This window comes from Filicampus tigris, chromosome 12, assembly GCF_054856515.1.
Source record: "Filicampus tigris isolate MCC_2025a chromosome 12, RoL_Ftig_1.0, whole genome shotgun sequence".
Taxonomy (NCBI): Eukaryota; Metazoa; Chordata; class Actinopteri; order Syngnathiformes; family Syngnathidae; genus Filicampus; species Filicampus tigris.
This window is the reverse complement of record NC_141228.1, coordinates 18,804,014-18,815,465: the sequence shown is the minus strand read 5'-3', so window position 1 is coordinate 18,815,465 and position 11,452 is coordinate 18,804,014. Positions and strand designations below refer to the sequence as shown.

Sequence of the window (11,452 nt, the reverse complement as noted above, 5' to 3'; positions counted from 1 at the left end):
AATCTCTGACCTAAGAAGGGATATTCGTCGTCTCTCAGAGGAGCTCCATGAGAAGGAATCGGTCATCTCTTGCTTCGCGACCCGTTTCCCCGAACTCTCCGCGGTGGTCATGAGAAGGCGCGCTCGTGAAATCCTGTCGGCGACAATGACGGCTGAGGCGGCTGGCCTCTCGGACACGGCGAAGTGGGATCCAATTGCCTGCCCGGGGCCATCCTGCTCGACACCGTTGCAGAGTGACACCTGGGTCAAGGTGGTGTCCCGCGGCCGGAGGGCCGGGGAGCAACCCCACCGCCCCCAACTGGTCCTGGGGAATCGGTTCGCCGCCCTGGCGAGTGAGTCTCCTGTTCCCATCACTGCACTACAGCAGTCGGAGACACCGACTGCTGCGTCCGACGCTGGGGCTGTGCTCCCAGGGGCTCCCTCGGATTCCCCGCCACCCACGGCGACGACCTCGGCCGGGAACCCCATGTTGGGCGGGTCCGCCGGTGACACGGCCGTCCACTCACGCGTCGGGCTGCTCCGGGACGCGGTGTCCCGGTACAAGGGTGGTCGTCATCACCAGCATCATCGGCGACACTCATCGGTGTCATCCACCGTCTTCACTCGGCCTCGGCGGAGCCATCCTGGACAGTGGGGTCGTGAATCTTCCGCCGGTGGTGAGTCCCTTGGCGTTCCCTCCTCACGTCACCCACCGACCACCGTTATAATTGGCGACAGCACCATTAGACGTACTCACTATCCCGGCTGCGTCACCCGCTGTTTTCCCGGAGCGAAAGTCATGGACATAGTTAACATCCTGCCGGGTGTTCTTGACTCTCTGCCATCATCCATTACCCGGCTCATCGTTCACGTTGGGACAAACGAGACAATACGCCGACAGTCTGAGCAGACGAAGAGAGACTTTCACGCCCTCTTTGCCTTGTTAAGAACCTGCGATCTCTCGGTCTGGGTGAGTGGCATTTTGCCGGCATTGTCTCGCGGAGCCGAGCGCTTCAGCCGCCTTTTAAGCTTGAACACGTGGCTCCTACGCACTTGTGGCCACCTTGACTTTGCTTTTATTGACAACTTTAACCTATTCTGGAATCGCCCGTCTTTTTACCAGCCGGATGGTGTTCATCCGAACTCTCTTGGTAGCAAGATTTTAGCCGCTAACATCCACCATGTCGTAACCAATTCCACTCCCAGCTGACTCTTGTTTACCAATCATATTTCTTCTTCTACTCATAAACGCTGCAATGACAATGTCACTACCATCACTTACAGGCCAATACCAGCTGCTCACAGTACCACCACCCTCACTAGCTCCCCCTGCAGGCCCTCATTATCATTACCACTATCGGACAATTTTCCCATTGAAACCATCACCGGCAGACGCTTCCCTTGCACACACAAACAACGTGGTTTTAACAGTGGTAATCTAGTATATGTTAATACTGCTCATTCGTACCACCATGAGCGCACGTCCAGCACAATAATTAATCTGGCCGTGCTGAACGTGCGCTCCCTTTTAAACAAAACTTTTATCATAAACGACCTGATTTTAGACAATAATTTACATGGTATACTTTTGTCTGAGACATGGCTTGGTACAGATGCTCCAGTTGCTCTCAACGAGGCTTGCCCACCGAATTTTAACTTTTTATTTTCTACAAGGGATGGCAAAAGAGGAGGCGGGACTGCATCAATTTTTATTAATACTCTTTTATCAAAGGAGATCATTTTTAGCAGCTATTTATCGTTTGAACACCATGCCTTTGTTTTTAGCAGTCCCCCTATTCTCTGCATTACCGTCTATAGACCTCCCCATCATTCCACTTCTTTTATTACAGAATTTTCAGAATTCTTATCCATTTTATATTCCAGTTATAACAGAATATTAATAACTGGCGATTTTAATATACACATGGACAACATCTCGGACCCACTATCCAGAGATTTTTCAAACCTTTTAAACTGCTTGGATTTTAAACAGCACGTCTTGCAGCCAACTCACAACAGAGGACACACCCTGGATTTGGTTATAACCTATGGCTTGTCTGCTGGTGTGTCCTCTGTTGTTGACTTGGCAGTGTCAGACCACTACTGTGTCTATTTTAACATCGCCAGTTTTAACCATCTAGCAGTCCCGGTCAGAACAGTGAAGAAACGCTACCTATCTTCTGAGGTGGCAGCAAATTTTATCGAGATCTTAAAAAACACTCCTGCTGACATTTTACCTGCACCCTGTGATCTTATTGTTGACAATTTTAACCTACATCTTAAATCATCATTAGATTCAGTAGCTCCACTTTTAATTAAAACAACAAAAACAAAGACTGTACCCCCGTGGAGAAACAATGCTATCAAAATATCAAAGAGAAAATGCAGGAGTGCAGAGAGGAGGTGGAGAAAAAGTAAACTTACAGTACACTATGAAATTTTATGCGAACAACTGAAATCTTACAATAAAACAGTAAAACTGGCAAGATCTTCCTATTTCTCAAACCTCATTACAGTCAATAAAAACAACCCCAGGGTTCTCTTCTCCACCTTTGAACTTTTAACTAGTTCTGATTTTAATAAGTCCCCACAGAGACCAACAGATGCTCTCTGTGAGGACTTTGCAGACCACTTCAGAAGTAAAATCGATGACATAAGATCCAGTCTTTTAGCCCGTCAAAACACAAGTTTTAATAAACCCGGACAATCATATTTACATGAGGAAACACTGGAAAGTTTTGCCCTGGTTGATGCAAGGACACTTGTTCGAGTTTTCTCCCAGGTAAACCCAACAACCTGCCTTTTGGATCCAATTCCCACATTTCTTTTTAAGACATTTTATGGATTTTTTGAAGAACAAATTTTAAATATAGTCAATTGCTCTCTTCAGACAGGCGTCTTCCCAGCTGCCTTTAAAACGGCGGTGGTGAAGCCCCTTCTGAAGAAGAGCGGTTCTGACCCGAGCGTTTTTAATAACTACAGACCCGTATCCAACTTACCGTTTTTAAGTAAGATTTTAGAAAAACTGGTTTTCATCCAGTTGAATCATTTTTTAAATACAAATAATATTTTGGAGAAATATCAATCTGGTTTTAGGATGAACCACAGTACGGAGACTGCTCTTTTAAGGATCTTAAATGATATTAGGTGCACTGCAGACGTGAGAAAACTCACAGTCTTGGTGCTACTGGATCTAAGCGCTGCTTTTGATACAGTAGATCACCAAATTTTATTAAATAGACTTAAAAATCTAGTGGGCATCTCTGGTACTGTTTTTGACTGGTTTTATTCCTATCTCACAGACCGATATTTCTTTGTAAGTATGGATACTTGTTCCTCTAAAACTCATGAAATTAAATGTGGGGTTCCTCAAGGTTCGATTTTAGGCCCCTTACTTTTTAATCTTTATATGCTTCCCCTCGGGGATGTCATCAGGGGACACGGCATCAGCTTTCACAGCTATGCTGATGACACGCAGCTGTATATTGCCGTGTCTCCTGATGACACAGGACCCATTGATACCCTTTTAAATTGCATTTTAGATATCAAGTCATGGATGGCAGATAATTTCCTACAGCTCAATGAGGACAAGACTGAGGTCTTAGTTATCGGTCCCGAAGGTCAGAGAGAGAAGCTTTTACCAAAACTACACATTTTTAATCCCTCACACTGTGTGAAGAACCTTGGCGTCATTTTTGACTCTGAGCTCAGTTTTATTCCTCATATTAAAAATGTAACCAAGATTGGTTTTTATCACCTTAAGAATATCGCCAGAGTCCGCCCGTTTCTCTCTCAGGCTAACACGGAAGTGCTGATGCATGCCTTTATTTCCTGTCGTTTAGATTACTGTAATGCCCTGCTCTCTGGCCTCCCGAAAAAGAGCATTTCACCACTGCAACTACTGCAGAATTCAGCCGCTCGGGTGCTGACGAGAACCAGAGGGCGGGAGCACATTACGCCAGTTTTGAAATTGCTGCATTGGCTCCCTGTGTGTTTCAGGATCGATTTTAAAGTACTTTTATTAGTTTATAAATGTGTTAATGGTCTTGGGCCATCTTATTTATCTGATTTGCTTTTATCATACCAGCCCTCGCGGATCCTGAGGTCCTCTGGCGCCGGCCTTTTATTTATTCCAAGGGTGAGGACCAAAATGCATGGCGAGGCTGCATTCAGCCATTTTGGTCCTCACCTTTGGAATAGCCTGCCAGAGGATGTCAGGTCTGCAGAGACTGTTGATATTTTTAAGAGGAAGCTCAAGACACACCTTTTTAGTTTGGCTTTCAACAACTTTTAAATAATTTATCTTTTCTTTTGATTGAAGATAATTCTATGTTTTGCTTTGAATGTTTTAAAGCACTTTGAGTTGCATTTTTATGTATGAAAAGTGCTATATAAATAAAATGTGATTGATTGATTGATTGATTTTAGAGGAACAAGTATCCATACTTACAAAGAAATATCGGTCTGTGAGATAGGAATAAAACCAGTCAAAAACAGTACCAGAGATGCCCACTAGATTTTTAAGTCTATTTAATAAAATTTGGTGATCTACTGTATCAAAAGCAGCGCTTAGATCCAGTAGCACCAAGACTGTGAGTTTTCTCACGTCTGCAGTGCACCTAATATCATTTAAGATCCTTAAAAGAGCAGTCTCCGTACTGTGGTTCATCCTAAAACCAGATTGATATTTCTCCAAAATATTATTTGTATTTAAAAAATGATTCAACTGGATGAAAACCAGTTTTTCTAAAATCTTACTTAAAAACGGTAAGTTGGATACGGGTCTGTAGTTATTAAAAACGCTCGGGTCAGAACCGCTCTTCTTCAGAAGGGGCTTCACCACCGCCGTTTTAAAGGCAGCTGGGAAGACGCCTGTCTGAAGAGAGCAATTGACTATATTTAAAATTTGTTCTTCAAAAAATCCATAAAATGTCTTAAAAAGAAATGTGGGAATTGGATCCAAAAGGCAGGTTGTTGGGTTTACCCCAAAAAGAATAAGAAAGGCACAACACCGATTATCATTATGCGCGTACATAAATTTTATTCTCACACTCTTCTCGGTCCGTGAATGTCTATCCTTGCGTTTCACATCACAGACTTGGTGGCTTGGCCCAACTTGATGTTGACCACAAACATACGGATTTGAGATTGGAACCGTTCACCATATACTAAGAGGAATGAGCCTAATCCGACAATCAGGCCTTTTTGCTGACATTGATCGGAAGCGGTGGAGTCTGCCTCAAATTTAGCCCAATTATCTTTATGTGTTTACCCCCATTTACCTGATTGTCTGCTCTTTAGGAATGCTGCCCCGTCGTGGCTTCCAGTCTCCTGATTGCCCGCTTTCTCCTCCTGCGACGTGTAGGTTCTCATTATTACAAAACTATTGCTGGCGGGAACCACCAGCCGGATCAGAGATCTGACTGATTGGCGGTCTTATTGGAGCGAACCTCACTCCGGGTGTGTTGTCTGACCCTGCCTACTCTACTCTTATCGACATCATCTACTTTAGCCGACGGGAAAGTTTTCTTTCTGTCTCGCAGATGCAGACGGTGATATTCCATGACCTCATTCATTCTTTCTGCACGTTTTGTCACTTGCAATCATCCCCGGGACGCGTCCCCCGATGCGTTAATGTCTCCGCTTTTCATTCCGAGAGAAAAAAAAAAAAAAAACTGTTGATACGCTGGACGTGTTTGGTTGAGCCCGTAAGGATCTCGCACCTCTGTCTGTGTTTTGGCTCACTTTCACCTCATCTTGCGCCAACTGTCGCTTCTCTTATGGAAACCAAACAACGTGGATCTGCTAGCAAGAAACAAGCCAAGGTGCAGCCGACATGTCAGCTGTGCGATGAGTTGCCTTCCATCTGCTTTCATGTTCATCGTTGAGGGGGGGGGTATTATGGAAAAATGACTAATAATGGCCTGGATATACACGATTGTGTCTTTGGGGTGCCTGCTCACCCATCAAGTGTGAAATTAAGCAAACCGGAGGCCAGGACTTTTTGGCAGTGACATATCACTGGGTTTGTGCGAAAACAACTCTCACCATGTATTGAGGTGTTGAAAATATGTTGCGTATCCTTTCGTGGGCTTCCAATCTCCCCCCCAAAAAATACGCTTCTAGGGATTGAAGTTAACACGCGCATACGCACGCACACACATGAACGCGCCCTGTATATAGCACAGTGTTCATACATTTTTGCAAATTGTAAATAGATGGCCAACATAGGCTGGTTTTGGTCATCAAAGTTGCTTTTTTAGAATTTACTTTTACATAAAAGTACTGTTTATATATCTGAGGTATACCAAAAATATTGGTGTCAAAGTTGAAGTTTTAAACCCTCGTTTTTTTTTCCAGAAACAGGATTTTCAGTGAAACTTGCTAATGTTCGACTGCAGATTACTTAGGAATGACAAATGCTAGGAATAAACTTTTTTCTGATGAAAGAATCTTTCTTTTGGTAGGTCCAATGTCTATATAGTCATAAAACAATATTCTGTGGGCCTTCAAAGATGGGTCAAAATCCTTGAAAATGGGGTACTCAGGGTCTTAGCTGCGCTCCGAATGGCTGGCCGAATTTCATGAGTTAATCCCTCTTTCGGAATGACGAGTAGCCGCTCCTGCCTGTGAGGCTTTGTGTTAATATTTGCGAGGCGAAGGATCTGAGCCAGAGTGTCCGAGGCAAAAGGGGGCAGGGAGAAGTTGAGTTAAGATTTTTACCTCAACGCCGACTTTGCTCGGTGTCGCCCGTGTCGACTTAGTCAAACATGGAACAACGCGCATGCCTTAGACCTGGCATCCGACCCTGTTAGCGCTCCCAGTCTTGTTTGTGTATTTGTCTTTGCTTTGTAATGAGCTGCACTCGCAGAGAAATGTGTGTTTTTTGTTGCACCGCCAACAGATGGCCCTTGTCCCCATTTGGCGAGGCATTCAATTCGATGCGATGAAGCTTAACCCAACTCCATCCTCTCGCCCTCTCTCTCTCTCTCTCTCTAGGGATGTACCTGTCCGACCTGACCTATGTGGACTCGGCCTACCCCTCCACGGGCAGCATCCTGGAGAACGAGCAGCGGTCCAACCTGATGAATAACATTCTCCGAATCATATCGGACCTGCAGAGATCCTGTACCTACGGTGAGTTGAGAAACATAGCTTCGCTGGTAGAGTACGAGAACCGGATCCCAAATTAAAGCGGTTTTTTTGTGGAAATACACGGTAACAAAGGTAGGAGACTGCCCACGTGAAGAGTATTCTGTATAAGCAGGCCCGAAGAATGTGTGTGAGTGGGGGGGGGTCGACCTTCCGACATAGTATTTCTTTACAGAAGCAAGGCACCTTAGTATTTTGCAGTTTTTGAGGTCTTGTTTTGCCTGTGATGGTAATATACCGCACCGACACAGAATGAAGTCGGCGTGGAATTCTGCATCACTGGAAATCACTGTTGTGTTGAAAGCAATTGTCACACCACACGTTAGTAATCGGGTGAAATGCAATACGGGGCAATATACGAGACAAATGCCAATTCAAATCTGGATGCGATCTTTGCGTGAAAAGTTGGCTGCGGCATTGAGCCGAGCTCCATTCCTTTCCTACACACGTGTCCATGTGTCTTTCAGATATCCCACTCTTGCCTCACATACAAAAGTACCTCAACTCAGTCAGGTACATCGAGGAGCTGCAGAAGTTTGTCGAGGACGACAACTACAAGTAAGCGGCTCTTCGGCCGGAATCGCGCGGATTCTCGAGACCGGCAATTTTTTTTTTTTTTTTTACCAACGTGCTTTTGTTCAGGTTGTCGCAGAGGATCGAGCCGGGCACCAGCACGCCGCGTGCTAACGCCTCCAAAGAGGATCTTGCTGGTGAGTGTCAGGCTTTAGTTCCCTCCAGAATTATTGGAATGGCAAGGTCAATACCTGTGTTTTTGTTATTTACTCAAGATATTTGGCTTTCATAATTACAGCTTTTATTTCATGCTATTTACATGTAGATGTGTTGAACAACTCAGGACAGAGCATCTTTTGTTTGAAGCCACCCACTGTTGTATTCTTCATTCGAAATGCTTTTGCTGGCCTTTATTGTGGCTTCATTCAGTTCTTGTTTGTTTCTGGGTATTTCTCCCTTTGGAAGATAAAATGCATGCTCTATTGGGTTCAGGTCGGGGGATTGTCTCGATCAGTCTAAAGGCCTTCCACTTTTTGAAGTCCTTTGTTGTGTTGGCAGTGTGTTTTGGGTCATTCTTGTTGCATGACAAAGCTTCTCCCGATTACTGTGGATGCATTTTTCTGTTCGGAATTCATTCTGCTGCTACCGTTATGAGTGACATCATCAATAAAAAGAAATGAGCTCACTCCAGAAGCAGCCATGCAAGCCCAAGCCATGAAATTACCTCCACCATGTTTCACTGATGAGCTTGTGTATTTTGGATCAAAAGATCCTTTCTTTCTCCATACTGGCCTTTCCATCGCTTTGGTTCATTTTGGGCTCATGAGTCCAATAAAACGTTTGTGGATCATGTCTGTGCTCCTTTGCAAAATCGAATCCGGTGTGTGTATATACTCTATAAGTGTATATTATGAGTAGATGATGGTACTTTTTCAATTTTCAAATGCCCCCAATTTATGGCTCTCCATCCCACAGGCCAGGAGGCATCGGCGTCTCCCCTGTGCGGCCGCAAGTGCTCGGTGGCGGCCGACGGCACCAAAGTCCCGGCCACGCCCCCCTCCCCGAGGAACCTGCTTCCCTACGGACACCGCAAGTGTCACAGTCTTGGCTACAAGTTAGTCTTTTCGGGCATTTTACGTCGCCGTTTTTTGCCAGCTGGTGCTGACATTTGCCGCGTCCTCGTAGTTTCATCCACAAGATGAATACAGTGGAGTTCAAGAGCGCCACGTTCCCCAACGCCGGCTCGCGCCATCTGCTGGACGACAGCGTGATGGAGAGCAACAGTCCCACTCGAGGTCAAGCCGAGAGCTCCACGCTGTCCAGCGGCATTTCACTTGGTGAGCACCAGGCATGGGCGGATACGGCATTAAAGTCATGTTTTGGTATTTTATAAGAGGGCATCATTGAAAAAAAAAAAAATGAAGAAATTCTTGGTTTTCAACACCATGCAGGGAGCAGCGAAGGCTCGGAACTCAGCGAGGAAGTGTCGTGGCCGGCTTTCGAGAGGTAAGAACCGTATGGTGGTCCTCATCCTTGTCTGCGTTTTTTTTTTTTTTTTTTTTTTTTTTCTATCGCAGCCCTGATCAAGATGATGAATATGAATATCTTCATCCTTGATGTGATGTGCATTTACCTGCTTATCCAAGGCCGCCGCACCTCCCCCCCCAACGATTTTAAAACTGAACACATCCTGACATTTTAAGACTTGAGAATGTCTTGAAATCATGTTAGTCCCAAATTGATTTCGCTCCACCACTCCCAGCCAGACATTCCAAACGCGACCGAACGCTCCTAATGAGAAAGCCCTGCTCTTTCTTTTCACCTTATGCCATCCCCCTTGACCTGTGAGGGGAAAACACAAAAACGTAGGGAAAAAAAAAACAAAACAACAAAAGTGTGTTCCGTGCCGCCTACCCTGTCCTATCTTATCCTATTCTGAACAGGACTCGGTTCTATCACTCTCTGGGCCCAGTGACCCGCGTGGCCCGCATCCCCTACCGAGGCGTCCTGAGGCCCAGCAGGTATACACACCCGACCAGAATACCAACCCCACCTAAACTCAAACCTGGCTTTTGTCCTCACTTGGCGCCCGCCTTTCAGCGCCTGCCAGGGGGGCGGCCGCTGTGGGCGAGCTTCCACTGTGTGAGTGTGTGCGCGTTTGTGTTCTAATGCTGAGCTCCTCTTTTGGTGTCTTGGGGTGACAGCACAAATCAGGTGAAGGGGGAGGAAGGGATTTTTTTTTTTTTGTCTATAATCTACTTTTGCTTTCTTTCTTGCATGTGTTTCTCTCTCTCTCTCTCTCTCTGTCCCTCTCACACACATACACACAAATGAGCCAAAATTACATGTACATAGCTAGTTAATTGTGGGCCTTTGCTAACGTCAAAATCAGAAAGCCAATTATGCAAGATGTATTTTCGAGAAAAAAAGGGGGGAAAAGGCTTTAGAGGACAAAGGTGCAAAATTACTTGTTGGATTTAAACATACTACTTTTTAACCACAAATATACACCGTTTTTCTCTTATATGCAATTTAACATTTTGAATTTTTATTTTTTTTTCCTCATGTCTTTAATCTCAACAATTTTCAACAAAAACTAGGCTGTGCTGAACTACAGCATTTCCTGCTTCTTTACTGTAGTTGCATTTTAGTTCATTTCAATTGGTTGAATTGATTTGACCTACAAGTGAATTGAGCCACAGGTTTGGTCAAAGCATTATTTAGTCAATATCCACTCTACAGTATGTATTTTTTTCCCTCAAATATAGAGATTTATTCTGACTATTAGGAAATATTTTCCCCTCAATTAACGCATTTATTCAAAACATTTATTTTCATAAGATTGACTAAAAATTCTCAATTGCTTGACTTGATTCTCTCCAGATTAGAGAGAAAGCCTTTATGTGCGAATACATTTTATAGTGTTTGTGAGTAATATCAGTTTACGACAGATGTTCATAATCACAAACCGACACTACTGCTGTCGCAAAGGCAGAATTGCAGAAAAAAACACTTGCATATAAACCCTTGCTTTGAAAAAAAAAAAAAAACAGTATGGCGCTTTGTAACCTTGAAAAGTGACGATCCCTTGTACGCAACGTGCGTGCCGATGATCTTTTTTTTCAAAGATGTTTCCAGCTCCAGTCGCAATCTGCACATCACCTTGCAATGCCTCTGCAGACAAAACCTCCAAGCGGAGTTTCAAGTGGCTTTGCAGATTGCGTCGCCTCGCTACTTAGCTCATCTGCACTTGTCGCCGCTGCGCACACCTTAACGCTCGTGTTATTTTGCAGTCGGCTTTGTCCTACGCGTCTCGACCGACGTCTCGTTTCATGTGCCCCGTTTTGTAGCTCGGCGGAGTCCGAGGAGCTGGCGGTTCACCTCTATCCCGGAGCGGTGACGGTGCAAGGGGTGCTGAGGCGGAAAACCGTACTCAAGGAGGGCAAGAAACCAACGGTGAGAACACACGAGGAGCGTCATGATTTGACCCCCGAGGTTATTATTTTTCTTGTTGGACGTAAAACGCTTTGACATTATCCAAACAAATATGGAGCTCGCTGGGTGTTTACAATCTGGCTCCCGGTAGTGCGGTTGAGTAATGAAGTAGACAAAGCACAGAACAAAGTCTTCATTGTTAATCCGGCCAGCGCGCATCAGGAATATTAATTAGCTTGACGTCTCTTGCTCCATCGCACTCAACTTTGGGTGCGCGTGAAAAAGTGCATGCCGTCCTCAGTGATCTTATTTGCAAATAATGGACGCTCCCCACTCCAAAATGTCAGTCGGTGTAGTACCACGCTGTGCCACA

At 44.9% G+C, this 11,452-nt stretch overlaps 1 protein-coding gene across 2 annotated transcripts in view; it reads left to right on the top strand.

Moving 5' to 3' along the window:
- Nucleotides 1-11,452, top strand: part of ralgps2 (Ral GEF with PH domain and SH3 binding motif 2) — a 68,201-nt gene that overhangs the window by 51,038 nt on the left and 5,711 nt on the right. The window contains exons 10-17 of one of the 2 annotated variants that reach the window (XM_086047877.1): nt 6,979-7,116; nt 7,599-7,689; nt 7,774-7,841; nt 8,620-8,758; nt 8,830-8,981; nt 9,096-9,150; nt 9,588-9,665; nt 10,995-11,100. In XM_086047877.1, coding sequence (XP_085904003.1) covers nt 6,979-7,116; nt 7,599-7,689; nt 7,774-7,841; nt 8,620-8,758; nt 8,830-8,981; nt 9,096-9,150; nt 9,588-9,665; nt 10,995-11,100 — 827 coding nt within the window. The remainder of the gene's footprint in view (nt 1-6,978; nt 7,117-7,598; nt 7,690-7,773; nt 7,842-8,619; nt 8,759-8,829; nt 8,982-9,095; nt 9,151-9,587; nt 9,666-10,994; nt 11,101-11,452) is intronic. The other variant, XM_086047878.1, reaches the window with a different exon arrangement.